The sequence below is a fragment of the Taudactylus pleione genome, unplaced genomic scaffold (genome assembly GCF_031769625.1).
Source record: "Taudactylus pleione unplaced genomic scaffold, aTauple2 ptg000660l, whole genome shotgun sequence".
NCBI lineage: Eukaryota > Metazoa > Chordata > Amphibia > Anura > Myobatrachidae > Taudactylus > Taudactylus pleione.
This window is the reverse complement of record NW_028285062.1, coordinates 1,312,501-1,329,127: the sequence shown is the minus strand read 5'-3', so window position 1 is coordinate 1,329,127 and position 16,627 is coordinate 1,312,501. Positions and strand designations below refer to the sequence as shown.

At 46.7% G+C, this 16,627-nt stretch overlaps 1 protein-coding gene across 2 annotated transcripts in view; it reads right to left on the bottom strand.

Moving 5' to 3' along the window:
* The window catches only part of TTC7B (tetratricopeptide repeat domain 7B), a 206,775-nt gene that overhangs the window by 136,963 nt on the left and 53,185 nt on the right, over window positions 1–16,627 (bottom strand). For both annotated transcript variants that reach the window (XM_088455569.1, XM_088455570.1), the window contains exon 4: window positions 4,375–4,505. In XM_088455569.1, coding sequence (XP_088311695.1) covers window positions 4,375–4,505 — 131 coding nt within the window. The remainder of the gene's footprint in view (window positions 1–4,374; window positions 4,506–16,627) is intronic.

Sequence of the window (16,627 nt, the reverse complement as noted above, 5' to 3'; positions counted from 1 at the left end):
AAGAACTTACCTTTGTTATCTCTATTTCTACGAAGTCCATAGGGTTCCACAGGATACCTTGGGTATAGGTGATGACGTCAGGCATCGGGCACCATAGAGTTAAGTTTTCAGCCTCCCAGGATGCACTAGGGTCTCCCTCCTATACCCCGCCCCCGAGCCAAGGCATCTCAGTTACGTACCAAGCCATAGGCCGGAGGAGGAGAAGGAAGACAGAGAAGAAAGATCTGGACACACACAAGAATCACATTCTCACCAGAGGGAGATGGAAAAAAACGGTGACCAGAGTAAAGCCCATCTGCAGCACAGGTGCGACAGGGTGAGAGTCCCGTGGAACCCTATGGACTTCGTAGAAATAGAGATAACAAAGGTAAGTTCTTACCATATCTCATATTTTCTACATCAGGGTTCATAGGGTATCCACAGGATACCTTGGGGATGTCCCAAAGCAGTATCCTTTAAGGGTGGGGACGCTCCTGTGCTGAAAGGAGAATCCGCCGCCCGAAGGAAGCATCCTGAGAGACAAAGGTGTCAAACGCGTAATACCTCACAAAGGTATGGACAGAGGACCACGTGGCAGCCTTGCAGATCTGGACTGCAGAGGCACCACGTCGAGCTGCCCACGAAGGATCCACAGACCCAGTGGAATGTGCCCTCACAGAAGAAGGAACCGGAAGGCCTTCATAAAGATAAGCTTCTGAAATAGCCATACAAATCCAACCTACCAAAGTTTGTTTTGAAGCAGGCCAACCCTTTTTACTGAAGCCTTAAAGGACAAACAAGGCGTCCGACTTCCTAAAAAAAGAAGTGCGGTCCTTAAATCCTTAAGGCCCGCACAACGACCAAAGTGGCCTCACCCACTGAAAGATCAGGTGAGTTAAAAGCCGGCACAACGATTTACTCGTTGATGTGGAAACTTGAAACAACTTTGGGAAGGAATCCAGGCCGAGTGCGCAGCACCGCCCTGTTCCTATGAAAAATCAGAAAGGGGAGAGAGCCCCTAAGTCAGAAACCCGTCTGGCCGAAGCAATGGCCAGAAGGAATATTGTTTTAACTGTCAGCCATTTAAGGTCCACTGAGCCCAGTGGTTCAAACGGCGGTCCCTGGAGAGCTCTCAGGACCACAGCTAAATCCCAAGGCGCCACCGGTGGAACAAAAGGTGGCTGAATACGAAGTACACCTTGCATAAAGGTGCGCACATCAGGGAGCGCAGCAATCCTACGATGGAACCAGACTGACAGGGCAGACACCTGTACCTTCAGAGAAGCAAGGCGAAGCCTAAGGTCTAGCCCCGTCTGTAGGAAAGCCAACACTCTAGACAGACGGAACTCCCGAGGGGCATAACCTCTCGGTCGACACCACTGGAAGAACGTATGCCACACATGATGGTATATCCTTGCAGAGGATGGTTTCCGAGCTCTTAGCATGGTTTGCACCACAGAGCTGGAAAACCCCCTGGACCACATCATGGCCGTCTCAACAGCCACGCCGTCAAAAACAGCCGAGCAAGGTCCGGGTGCAGACAAGAACCCTGTGATAGCAGGTCCGGTCGTAGCGGCAACCGCAGAGGAATGTCCACGGACAGACTCTGAAGGTCTGAGAACCAGTGCCGCCTGGGCCACTCGGGAGCGATCAACAGGAGCGTTCCCCCCTCCTGTTTGAATTTCCGGATTACCCGCGGAAGAAGGGAAAACGGAGGAATTAGATAAGCGAACCGGAACGTCCACTGGACGGAGAGAGCATCCACCAGAGACGCCTTTTCGTCTCTTGTTCGAGACCCGTACACCGGCAACTTGTTGTTGTGCCGTGACGCCATGAGGTCTATCTCTGGAAGACCCCACCTGTCCACCAGAAGTTGAAAGACGTCCTGGTGCAGAGACCATTTCCCCTGATGTACGTCCTGGCAACTGAGAAAATCCGCCTCCCAGTTGAGTACTCCCGGGATGAATACTGCTGATATAGCCGGGAGATTGCGCTCTGCCCAGACCAGGATGCGGGACACCTCTACGAGTGCCGCCCGACTTCGGGTTCCTCCTTGTCGATTTATGTAGGCCAAGTTGATGGCGTTGTCCGACTGCACGGGGTGACCTTGGAGAATCCGATGTGCCTGCTGGAGAGCATTGAAAACCACGCGGAGTTCCAAGATGTTTATTGGAAGCTCCTTTTCTGCCTGAGTCCACCTGCCCTGGAACAAGTGTGGACCCGTGACAGCTCCCCAGCCCCGAAGACTGGCGTCCGTTGTTAACAGGACCCAGTTTGGACGACACTTGTTGAGGTGGGTCGTCTGCAACCACCACGCTAGAGACAGGCGAACCTTCGGAGTGAGCACCATCATCTGGGACTTTAGACTCTGAGACAGTTCATTCCATTTGGACAGGATCAATTGCTGCAGAGGTCTGGAGTGAAACTGGGCATATTCCACCATGTCGAATACTGACACCATGGAGCCCAGCAACCTCATTGCCGAGTGCAGAGACACTCTGCGACACTGTAGACAACTGCGCACCCTCACCTGCAGAGGCAGAGATCTTTTCCCCCCTCACAAAGATCCGTTGCTGTCTGGAGTCCAACAAGGCTCCGAGGTGCAGAATCCTCTGAGACGGGATCAGGGTGGACTTTTGCCAGTTTATCAACCAGCCGTGACGTTGCAGTACTGCAATCGTCATGTCCAAATGGCGTAGAAGGAGCTCTGGAGATCCTGCCACCAACAGAAGGTCGTCCAGATACGGCAACATGCAGACGCCCTGCATCCGCAGGTAAGCCGCCATGACCTTGGTGAACACTCGTGGTACTGTCGCCAGGCCAAAAGGTAACGCCCGGAACTGGAAGTGATCGTTGCGGATTGCAAACCTGAGGAACTGTTGATGGCGCAAAAGAATAGGGATATGCAGGTAAGCACTGACTGCTGGGATAATCCCATCTGGGCAAACGCAGGTGGTGGAGCTAACTGGCCCACTAGGGTTGTAAGCGCCTTAGCGAAACAAGCCCAGGGAGTTTCCTGTACCGGAGCCGTGACAGCAATTGGTCGCGCCAATAAATAGCACTGCCATAACCCCTCCGCGTTACCCTCCCCCTCCGCTATTGGTACATTGCACTTAGTACACATAAGCTGGAGGTGAAATTCACTCTCAGACATGATGGCAAGTATGTGACCCCTCTCACTGATACTCGTTAGTATAGTGGGAGAAACACCCTGCAATCACCGCACCGCAAAGGCTTTAGCAGAGGAAGAGCAGGAACAGTAAAATGGCTGACAGTAGAAAGTGAAAGTACAGGCAGCAGACGCTAGCAGCAGTCACATACAATGCAAAGAAATTAATCCCTGCACTATCAGCGCTGATCCTCAACTACGCAGACACAGAGCCTGGTAGGACACAGCGCTGCATACACAGACCTGTTCCAACGGAGGAGAGGTATGCCGGGGGACCCAGACCGCGATGCCACCGATCTTCAGCGTCCAGCAGCGCTCACCATGCTTTTGCAAAGATGGCCACCGAGGAGCAGAGAGGAGGCCGGCCTGGGGGAGGAGTGCTGCCACAGGGCCAGTCAGCAGAGCGGAGAGGGCTGTGTGCAGCGGGAGAGGCGCCGGCTGTGTTACAGGGAAGGCGCGCTCCCCTGGCATGCAATTAACCCCTGGGACGCCGCAGCGCTTGCCGCTCAGCTGCGGTCCGCTGTCCCTGGGGGGTAGTGGAAGAGCAGGTTAGTACCTGGCTCCATGCTGCAGCCAGTCCCCAGGGAGCCCCCTGCCTGGGGACTGTGGACCATGTGCTCAGCAGGGACCCACCGCGGGACCCCGCTGCTTACCTGCTGCCCCCTTGGATCCGGCTATGGTCCGAAGAATCTGGGGTCACCGCTAGCCGTGACCCCAGATGCTTACTAGCATTCCCGGATCAGTACCGGCGTTCTGGTACCGGCGGGGTGTAGGGGAGACGGCATGGACGTCAGCAGTGACTGTCCATGCTGTACTCCCAGATGGGCAGCCACAGCTGCCTTGAAGAAAACTTCAGGGGCTATTCTTAGCCCCCCTCTAAACATGTGCTCCGACTCCGAGCCGGGCACCAACGAAACTGAGATGCCTTGGCTCGGGGGCGGGGTATAGGAGGGGGACCCTAGTGCATCCTGGGAGGCTGAAAACTCTATGGTGCCCGATGCCTGACGTCATCACGTATATCCCAAGGTATCCTGTGGATACCCTATGGACCCTGATGTAGAAAAATAATTCAAACAGATTAATGTGTGTAGCAGATATTTCAGGTGTTAATATTCTAATGCAATTTCTCTATTAAAGATAAATGGCTTTATTTCCAGTAACAAACATATCCACACACATACGCACGCACACACAGCCATTATAGAACCCTAGCCCAATTCTCTCACCCGCTCCACCTCCTGCAGATAGAGTAGAGCGATGTCTCCAGCTTTCTCATAGCAGGTGATGATTTCCTGGTCCCGATCCACATGAAGGCTGTTGGTGGAAGATGAATGTGGCAGCTTTTCTAGGCAGAGACCTGTAACAGGTAATTGATAAGTGGGAGACTTAGTTAGCGTCATGTGGCCACTTTAACACGTCAGGCACAGCAGCAGATATATTCTTATACAATGTTTATTGTAAGGCTAATGGCCGCAGAGCATTACATTATGGACTCGTCTAGCTCAGTGCCATATAATGGATTTGGTATGGAGGCTGAGTAAAGCAAATTATTATTATCCTACAGCAAAAGTATGAGTTATTTAGAAGCAACGTGTGTAAAGCAGACATAGAAGTTATAAAGCAGCCCGTCCATTGTAGGTGCACGCTCAATGATCCTCTGCTTACAGTGACCACATGGGGCGATGGAAGCACCAGCAGACTAGCGTCTTTTCCTGCATATTTTTATCTTCAAATACGTCTTATTCATACAATGATACGAATAGATAGCACAAGCAGCTTCTGCTGATTACAATGATATGCGACATGCCTATGTTCTGTCTGCGTCTGTGGGTGGATCTGCATGAGAAACGCTACGTTACAGTATTACAGCCGCTGACAGTGTAACGTAGCCTTTCACATGCAGATACACCCGCACTCGCTCACAGAACACAGGCATGCTGCATATCATTTTACTCAGCAGAAGCTGCTTGTGCTATCTATTCACATTGTTGTGCGATTAAGGCCCGTATTCAATTTGAAGCGTTAAGTCCGGATCCTCGTTAAGTTACCGCCGATGACGTCATTATCGCCTGGTTTGGTTTTACCCCGTATTCAATTTGAAAGACTTTCCGCCTAGGCGGAAAGTCAATGCAATGTAATAGGCGGTAAAGTATCGCTTATGAATGGCAGGCGGAAAAAAGTGCAGAATTGGGGTTTTGGGGTGCAACGTTGCGGGAACCCCCATGCAGCCTTCAGACAGTCCCCCAAAGGTAATCTGTGTCAAAAATGTTTTTTTCAAAAACTTAAGGACACCCCAAAAATTGACTTTGAAAAAAGGGACGAAAATAAAAAATGTTGGGGTACAAACTTAAAAACTAGCGAACTTGACTCTGGGGGGGGTCCCCAAGTATGCCCCAGGTGTTTTTTTGATTGCAGGTGTTTGCGGCAGGTGGATTTTTCACGATTTTTTCAACTTTAAATATGCTGACCCCCATTTTCAAGTACCCCAAATTTGCTGGGATGTTATTTTCTGGAAAAAAAACTCCTAAATACTATTCTGCACCACGTATAGAAAAAAGCTATTTAGCAGCTATTGAGCCCGTTTAAAAACACCAAATACCTTCAGCAAGCCAAATCAGGGTGTACCATAGTGAACCCCCATGTCAGAGCATCATTTGGGGGGTGACAGGCTGGTTTCCCCAAAAATGACAGTACTTTCCGCTTGTTACAGTATCGCCGGGTGCCGTTTACGCATACTTTGAAGTTGAATACGGGGTAAAGCGTGCACGCGTGCGATACTTTAACGCCTACAAAACAGGCGAAGTCGGTGTTAAGTCTGGGCCGCGTTAAGTTAACGCGGCTCTAAGACGTATTTGAAGGTAAAAAAACGCAGGAAAAGATGCTTGACGCTACTGAGTCACACTGAGCTCCCGAGTTGTGTGTGGCGTGACTTGTAGCGCACGGAGGATAGATGTATGTGGGCACATATGTATTCAGGTGACATTTGTACTCAGGACTTCTGTAGCTCTTCCCAGAGGTGTGACTGGCTTGTCCCACATTTTTCCCTGACCTTACATCAGAACTCATCCCCCAATAGCTAAATAGGGATTGTGCTGGCCAGTCCATCAAAACAGTACTCCGGCTCCTGTAATAGTCTTAGCGTAGCTTAGAGACATGCTTACACTCATTGTCCTGCTGCTGAATGCGGAACGTTACATCAGACAAGCGCTGACACAGCTTTAGCCTTCATTACTGCTGTGCACTATGTGGAAGTGTCTCACCTTACCTGCACCAAGCCAGCCCCATACCGTTACATCCCCTTTGCCAGGCTGGGCAGCAGGCACCAAGCACTCCGCTAACATTTTATCTACATCTCTCATATGTTCTCTTCTTTGTGCCAAACTCCTAAAGCTTAGACTAATCCGACCATAATACTCTTCCAGCTTTTCACCGTCCAATATCTGTTTTTTTGGCCCATTATAACCTTTTCTTCTTATTTGCAAATTTCAAATATGGTTTTTCTCTTTTGCAACTCTGCCTATAAGTCCGGCATCCTGGAGTGGTCCTGTTACATTGGCATCCTGGAGTGGTCCTGTTACATTGGCATCCTGGAGTGGCCCTGTTACATTGGCATCCTGGCGTGGTCCTGTTACATTGGCATCCTGGAGTGGCCCTGTTACATTGGCATCCTGGAGTGGCCCTGTTACATTGGCATCCTGGAGTGGCCCTGTTACATTGGCATCCTGGCGTGGTCCTGTTACATTGGCATCCTGGAGTGGTCCTATTACATTGGCATCCTGGAGTGGCCCTGTTACATTGGCAGATGACGCTGATATTTGGTGCATACTATGTAAGAAAAGCATCAGCTCCTGGCCTGTAACATACTGTATACACATCCGACACCCTGTATATACATCCCACACCCTATTTATACTGTACATCTCACTTCTCACTTAGTTTTGACACAAAAATTAGGCAATTTTTTTTATTTATATATATTTGCGGCTGAAAATGTAGGGGTGTACACGCCCACATGGCTCTGGCCACACCCACTCAGCACTGGTCACACCCACATGGCGCTGATCACACCCGCACAGTGCTGTTACAGCTCCTCCCCTTCCCAATATAGGCCCTTGAATATTGTGAGCCCCAGGGCCATATGGCCCTTAATCCACCCTGTCATCAGCAGGTTATACAGTTACTCTATATATTTATGTTAAAGTCTTTTTATCAAGGTTATTTCAACAAAAGTACAGAAGCAACTTAGGGAAGGGGAGGGCTGTATTTGCTATAGGCTAGGCCAGTGGTCTCCAACGTTAATTGAGGTGTGAGCTACTTTAAAAAAATTAAACCTCCTTAAGAGCTACTAATATTGTAGAAAAAAAATCTGGCTAATAACCGAACAATAGAAGGTAATTTAAAAAAAATAAAAAAAAATAAAAAAGTTTCACAGAAAATAAAAATGCATTTCATTATTACAGTGAAATTGTTGTACAGGTATTCAGAAATATGGAATTATTTTGGCATGACTGAGATAATGAAAGCTTTGATTTTTGATGGTTCAATGTACACAAAGTTTGTCTAAGGCACAAATTATTAAAAATATAGTATACAATTACCTTCAGGCTTTGTGTATAAGGTGTATATTTATTTTATTTATTTATTTACAGTTTCTTATATAGCGCAGCATATTCCGTTGCGCTTTACAATTGTCAACATTGATAGAACAAAACTGGGTAATAATAGACAGATATATAGGTAGGAAGGCCCTGCTCGCAAGCTTACAATCTATAGGGTATATGAAACATAAATGAATTTCATTTCTGTACACAAACTTTGCTTGAGCCACAAAATTATTGAAAATATTGTATAAAAAGACCTACAGGCTGTGTGTATAAGGTGCATATAACACATAAATGCATTCTGTGTGTATATTCGGGTCCCATTCCCAAGGTATTTCATTATGATATGCAAATATTCCAAAATATGGAATATTCCGTTATCCAAAGTGCTTGGGACCAGGGGCATTTTGGATATGGGAGAATCAACCTGTAGTTTGTAAATAAAATGCAAGCACAGGCACATTTTACTGTCAATTACCGGCTCCAAGGAGGTACGTGCAGGAGAGGAGCAAAAGATATAGGCAGGGCTGTTGTGTGACTTTTCGGCAGAGCTGGGCAGGAGTCACTCGCTCCGCCGTAGCGTAGACGCCGTGGGTGGAACAACGGGGAAGCACGCCAGGTGATTGTTGTAGAAGCAGCGGCAATCACCTGACGTGCTTCCCTGTTTCTCCACCCAGGATGTCCTAAGTTGACTCGGCAGTACTGCAGTTAGGTGAGCTACCAAAATGAAGACAGCGAGCTACAGGTTGGAGACCACTGGGCTAGGTTTATATGGTAGCATAAAAAATTCTAATTATATAGTATTCAGTGGAGGATCAGCCTGCATGTGCTTAGTCCAGGAGATCCTGAGGGCTTTATTGCCAATATTAATATTATACTCCTAAGCAAATATGGCTAATTTAATAACTGAATAACTTAATAACTAATTATATAACTTTCTGCCCTTAAAATATGTGGAAACTGCTATTTCCAAATATTTAAGGGCAGAATTAAGTATATCTTATATGTACCACAGAGGAAAGCAGGAGAGAATATGAGTTATGGTAAGAAACTTACCCTTGTTATCTCTATTTCTATGAAGTCCATAGGGTTCCACAGGAGTCCCGCCCTGTCGCACCTGTACTGCAGATGGGCTTTGTTCTGGTCACCGGTTTTTCCGTCTCCTTCTGGTGAGAAAGTGTTTCTTGTGTGTTAAGGGTGGGGACGCTCCTGTGCAGAAAGGAGAATCCGCCGCCCGAAGGAAGCATCCTGAGAGGCGAAGGTATCAAATGCATAATACCTCACAAAGGTATGGACGGAAGACCACGTGGCTGCCTTGCAAAGCTGAACAGCAGAGGCACCACGGTGAGCTGCCCACGAAGGACCCACAGACCGTGTAGAATGAGCTTTAACAGAGGATGGTACAGGAAGGCCCTCATGAATGTAAACCTCAGAAGTTGTCATGCGAAACCATCCTGCCAAAGTCTGCTTTGTGGCAGGCCAACCCTTCTTACAGAAACCATAGAGGACAAACAAGGAGTCCGACTTCCTAAATGAATTGGTACGGTCAACATAAATCCTTAGAGCACGTACCACATCCAAGGAGGCCTCACCAGCTGAGAGGTCTGGGGAATTAAAGGCCGGCACTATAATTTCCTCATTAATGTGAAAACTAGATACCACCTTAGGTAGGAAACCAGGGCGAGTGCGAAGCACCGCCCTGTCCCCATGAAAAATCAGAAAGTGAGAGCGACATGAGAGAGCCCACAAATCTGACACCCTTCTGAACAAAGCAATGGCCAGAAGATACACAGTCTTAGCTGTGAGACATATTAAATCCACTGAGCCCAGCGGTTCAAATGGCGGTCCTTGGAGAGTCCTCAGGACCACAGCCAAATCCCAAGGAGCCAATGGTGGAATAAAGGGAGGCTGAATACGAAGTACACCTTGCATAAAGGCGGACATCAAGAAGAGTAGCAATCCTACAGTGAAACCACACTGACAGGGCAGAAACTTGCACCTTCAGGGAAGCAAGGTGAAGACCGTGATCTAAGCCCGCCTGTAGGGAACCCAACACCCTAGATATCCTGAACACCTGAGGAACATAGCCCCTAGGGCAACACCATTCAAAGAAAGTATGCCACACTCTGTGGTAAATTCTTGCAGACGCAGGCTTCCGAGCATGGTGTTAACTACAGAGCTGGAAAAACCCCTGGACCTTAAGAGGGCTGTCTCAACAGCCACGCCGTCAAAGAGACAACCCAGGTCAAGGTAATGGCAAGGACCTTGAAACAACAGGTCCAGACATTGAGGCAACAGCAAAATTAGTGTCTATGGAGAGACTCTGAAGATCTGAGTACCAGTGACATCTGGGCCCCGCTGGAGCTATCAACATGAGCTTGCCTCCTTCTTGCTTGAATTTTTGAATCACTCAAGGAAGAAGAGAGAACGGAGGGAAGAGGTACGCAAACCGGAAGGTCCACCAGACCGACAGAACGTCTACCAGAAGAGCCTCTGTGTGTGTTGTTCTTGACCCGTACACAGGCAGCTTGTTGTTGTGTCGGAAGGCCATTAAGTCTATCTCTGGAAGGCCTCACTTGTTCACCAGGATTTGAAATACCTCCTGGTGAAGAGACTATTCCCCTGGATGCACGTCTTGATGACTGAGAAAGTCTGCTTCCCAGTTGAGGACTCCTGGTATGAACACTGCCAAGATGGCAGGGAGATTGCCCTCCGCCCAAGCCAGAATGCGGGACACCTCTGTCAGTGCCACCTGACATCGGGTTCCTCTTTGGTGTGTCCGACTGTACCTGCACAGGTTTTCCGTGGAGAACATGTCTTGCCCACTGGTGAGCTCTGAATATTGCACGAAGTTCCAAGATGTTTATTGGAAGCGCAGATTCTGCCTGTGTCCACCTACCTTGGAACAAGTGTGGACCTGTCACTGCTCCCCAGCCCCGGAGACTGGCGTCCGTTGCCAGAAGGCGAACATCGACACCATGGAGCCAAGTTACCTCATCGCTGAGTGAACAGACACTCGGCAACTCTGAAGGTAACTGCGTAACTTTGCCTGTAATGCAGAGATCTTTTCCTCCGTCACAAAGATCCTCTGTTGTTGGGAGTCCAACAGGGCTCCGAGATGGAGCATCCTCTGTGAGGGAACCAGGGAGGACTTCTTCCAGTTTATCAACCAGCCATGATTTTGCAACACAGATATTTTCAGTTGCAGATGGCACTGAAGGATCTCTGGAAACCCTGCTAACAACAGAAGGTCGTCCTGATAGGGTTACAAGCGGGCCCCTGCATCCGCAGGTGGGCCGCCATGACTGCCATGACTTTGGTAAACACTCGAGGCGCTGTGGCCAGACCAAAGGTCAGTGCCTGGAACTGGAAATGTTGATTGATCACTGCAAACCTGAGGAATTGCTGGCCTGCTAAGATAATAGGGACATGCAGGTAGGCATCCTGAATGTCCAACAAGACCATAAAATTCCCAGGCTCCATTGCCAATATAATGGAACGCAGGGTCTCCATCCTGAACCGAGGAACCCTCGAGGACTTGTTGAGAGACTTGAGGTTGAGGATGGGCCGGTAAGACCCATTGGGTTTCTGTACCAGAAAGAGATTGGAGTAATACCCCAATCCCCTCTGAGACAAAGGAACCGGCACTATGACCCCAGCCTGGAGCATAGAGTGCAATACCTTCTTGAACTCCAGGGCCTCGTCCTGATTGGACTGAAGACCCATGGTGAAAAACCGTCTAGGAGGCCTTCGCCGGAAGGAGAGGATGTACCCCTGAGAAACTACTTCTCTTACCCAAGAGACAGCTGGCCAGATCCTTGATAGCCAGTCTGTAAGAGATCTGTGTTCTGTATGTGGTCGGAGATCAAAGAATTGTTGGTTATACTCACAGACAGTCAGGCTACAGAGGTGTATGTTTAAGCACTTAATCTGTGTGCACGTTTGTTGGCCTAAGCCCACTTCTCAAGCTTTAGGAAGGTCTGAAAGGTAATTAAAAACCCCTGCCCAAATGATAGAGAAACCCCATAGCCAGCTAGAGGAACAATACACTCTGGGCTGAGAAGGGTTAACACCACCAAGGGGGGTGAGGGGGGAAGGAGCTGGGCACACATGGATAGAATACAGGCTCACTGGTAAGAGGGTGTGATTCTCTGCTTGAGGTTGTCGACAAGACACAGAGCACCTGACTTCATCACAGGGGAAGGCCTCATCCCAAAGGTTGTTCTATCCGTCGTGATCTGAATGATCTGTTTTCTCCCATTTTATTATTTTCTTTGGTTTACTGGAAATTGCGATTAACTGTGTTTGTGACTTTTGTATCTTCCTTATATCCTTTGTAATTTTTGTACATAAGCTTTTAAGACATTTCTTGACTTAAACTAAACTAATTTTAGTTCTGGAACTGTGTCTTTATGACCCAAACGCCTCATGTTTGGGCATGTTACCTATATTTAACTATTGATAAGTTGTGTGTACAGGTGAGAGCAGAAGCTTGCCTTACGCTTAGCGTTAAATTGGTCTTCTGCTGGTGGCAGTTACCGGAGTTAATAACCACAAGTGCTGAGATAACTGGTATAAGTCACGGGCGGTGATTCTCAGATTGGCGTATCTGGAGAGATCGGCCGGAGGTCCGTGACAATTGGTTTGCAGCGGTGGGATAAAAAGTGTTTTATTTTATAAAAACTTGAGTGAAAAAGGGAGTACTCTCAGAGAGGAACCCAATTTCACCAGATTCCACAACTCAAAGCTTATATTAGCAAAAAGTCACACAGTGAAAGCAATTTCTGTTTCCCTTACCCTGTTATTTTTATTTTGGCGAACAATGGCCGCAAAGTACAAAAAGCTCAAGAAGGAAGAGCTGGTAGCGCGGTTTGTGCAGAAAGGCCTGGTCGGGATGGATCATTCTAAGAAGAGATTGATCCGGGATCTAATGGACTATGATACAGAGCATCAGAATGTCAGCAAGTCAGTACTGGAAAGGAGTGCATTGGCGGGGGCTACTGCATTAGCCTGGGATGTACCCTGTACTGGGGTTTTACTTACTGCGGGAAGTAATAGCGGAAAACTGAATCAGGGCGAGCGCTTGTTTTTTTAGTTGCGGCCTCTTGGCCGCTCGTATAGCTATGGGTTACCACCCACAGCTTATGCGAGCGGCCATCGGGCTTGCGACGAGACCCTTGCGGTAGGGTCTCGTTGCTGCAAGCCCCAGTGTGCTTCCTGCTCTAATAGAGCAGGAAGTCCACCTACTGACATCACGAGTGATTTCAGTAGGGCCGCCCATCAACATCAACAGCCGCCCCTTTTGGATGCGAGTGCTTTTTACGCTCGCTCCGGGGCTCGCGTGTGCGCACTGCCTAACAATCGACCCGCTTGCGAGCGGGTCTGAATCAGGCCATCAGGGGAAATATTGTAACAGACTTAATTTAATTATAATCCTGAGGTCCCAATGGTAACAGGTACTCCTCTATATCTGTGCCACTAGACTGAGGACTCTGTGGAAGGACCGGTACAGAACCCATTCAATTGGGTTTTCCCATCACTTACTGAACAGTAATTTCCCCCTTGTTCCTATGCTCAAGAAATACAGAATGTTTATTAGCGTCAGTATGGTGTTTAGCAAATTCTACATCTAAGCTTCACGTAAATGTGTTTGCTGGGTTGTCTGACGGTTAATGTATGTCTCATATTAGAATGATCTTTTTTCCTAGTCCTGAATATGCAGACATATCGCACAGCCCCATACCTACTGTAGTTTGTTATGGGTACAGTGGCTGCCCCCATCTCACTGTTTATTCTTTACATATACTAAGCATTTACCCATGCATGGAACAGTCACTATATACTTGTACTAATACATTATCCATACGTATGATAAACATACCTTCAGTGTTAGGGAAAGGGTTCTTGGTAAAATCAAGGAGACCCAGGGAGTACAAAAATTTTAATTTGACATAATTGCAGAGGTGCGGGAAAAAGGAGGGGACGGTAGGGTTACCATCTTTTATTTTCATATATTTGGACAGGGGGTGACCAGGGGGTGCGAATAATAATAATAATTAAATAAAAATTGAATAAACAAATATAGTGTAGGAGAAAGGAGAAGAAGAGCTGCTCACACACAGGGAGGGATCTGAGAAGACGTCTCTATCCAGTTCCGTCCCCACATAAGTGCTGTTGCCATATGAAGACAGCCATAGCTGTAGACTTCAAGCTACAGAAACAACTTTTTAGAAATATGATAAATTAGAAAACACCTCAGTTCCCCGAAAGGTCATGGGAATGGCGGTGTTCTGGCAATCCTTATGTAGCGCAGGAGACATCTGCCATAACTGCTGTGTTACACCATTCATAGATGGCATCCATGCGACTTGTCATGGGACACGCGCGGAAGGTGGAGACGGGGAAGAGACTGCATGTTTTACTTGGGGATGCTCAATATCACATAATCCAAGTACAAGGCAGAATATCAGATAATCACCTTGTTTTTTAGCCCCAGAGCCTGCAGGGGTTATTTATCTGTATTTGTGACCAAGGTGCAGATTATACTCCCGATTAGCCCCATTTTGCTGCACAATTGGTTCTGAAAAAATAACATCCACAAACAGCGAGTAGACAACATGAAAAATTAAATGACACCAACAACTAATGCTGGGTACACACTGACAGATATATTGGCCGACCAATTAATTGGCCAATATATAGGGTGGCCGTCAGTCAGTGGGTACTAGCGATGTGTCTGTGAATGACGTTCACAGACATATCACATCGGCTGTGCTACCTCCTCCAACACACTGAACACAGATGATGGTTGTTCAGAGTGTATGAACAACCATCATCTGCAGATATATCTGTGCCGTGTGTACCCAGTTTAAGACTATAACACCAACTAATCTTGTTTATGCTATAATGGGACATGAACACAGTACCCTACGGTAATTATTTTGTTTTTTCACACATAACTTAGGCAACATCAGTGAGAAACACTGAACCAATAACATCAAAAAGTGACCCTATGACAATAATAACATCTGAGTCAAAAATATCTATAACACCTGAATCAACAACAGCAGCAACATCTGAACAAAAAACATCAATAATAACTGAGTCTATAACAACAATAATGACTGAGACAACAACTGCTGAGTCTACATCATCAATAACTGAGTTCACAACATCAGCAACAGCAGAGTCTAGAAAATCCACAACAACTGAACTTACACAATCAACAATAAGTGAGCCTATGACATCAACAGTTCACTTTATAACATAAACAAGAGTCTACAATATATAAAACAGTCAACAACTGCAACAAGTGAATAAACTACATCAACAATATTTGACCCTATTATATCAACAACTGAGCAAACATCAACCAATGATTCTAGTACACTACTAACTGAGCCTATAACAGCAATAATGACTGAAACAACAACTACTTAGTGTACAACATCAATAATTAAGTTAACAATATCAACAACAGCAGTCTAGAAAATCCACAACTAGACCAATAACTTTTACAACAACCGAATCTACATTTTCAACAGCTGAGTCAACAGTCTATAGCAACAACTGTCTACTGTACATCAGCAACAATAACTGAGTCTATAGCAAAAACTGTCTACTGTAGATCTGCAACAATAACAGTCTATAGCAACAACTGTGTCTACTATACATCTTCAGCAATGACTGAACCAACAACTTCACCAACATCTCAATCTACAAAACCAACTTTGTTAAATAAAAGCTGAAACAAAAAAAAAAATAAGTATCTACAATTTTAACATAGTTAACATTATCAACAACAGCAGAGCCTAGAAAATCCACGACTGAACCAATAACGTCTACAGCAACTAAATCTACATATTTAATAATCTATATTACTACTACAACTGGGACCATACATCAATCTACTCCGTCCAAAACTTCTGAGATCAAATTGTCATCTACTATTAAAAAAACTGGAACAATATCTGTACCAGCATATTCTCTGCCACCATAGTGACTCCCAACTAAAGGTGTGTATCCTGACTTCTTGTCTTGTTTCACCAATGAATAACTCAGAATCTGTCACAGAGCACTGACATCCTTATTTCACTAAATATGAGTATTTTCTATCTTAGTATTGTGTGATGTGACTAAAGTTGCACTTATTTATCAAAGATGTATTACCACCATAATAATGGGTGTTGTAGATTCAGCCCTGCTCCTACAGCGGCATGACCACGCCTGTTTAGCCTGCATTGCCCCTATGCATCAGCTACATTTATTCTATTGCTGAACAGAGTGGAGGGAAACCAGAAGTGAAAGGCCCATATGCATACACACATAGGGCCTGATTCATACCCGCTCGCAAGTGGGTCGATGGTGGGGCATTGCGCAAGCGCGGCGTGCGCAATGCGCAAGCCCCGGAGCGAGTGAGAAATTCACTCGCTCCGGGGCTGGCTACAAACGGGGCAGCTGTCGATGTTGATTGACAGCTCGCCCCGTTTGGTAGGCTGGGAGAGTGGTGGCTAGCCAAACTCCCGAAGGAACGCCTGCTGTTCGAGGGCGGCCCTATTGACATCACTCGTGATGTCACTAGTGAGCTTCCGGCTCTGTTTAATGTTTTTCTTTTCTTCTTCTACCCAGCAGACATGTTTAATGCTCTTCACGGAGAACCACAGCGGAGATATTACACTGACATATGGAAAAAGCAGGACGCCAGTGCAATATATGTCAGCTCTTGGGATCAGATCGTACTCTGGTCTCTTAAACTCCTCAGGAGCACATGGAATGTAAAATCTCTTGGACTTTAATATTGAATTATGGGATTTATACAGAACATTAAATGTTTATGTGCTTGTATGATCATCAATAAAATATATACAATACATGATAT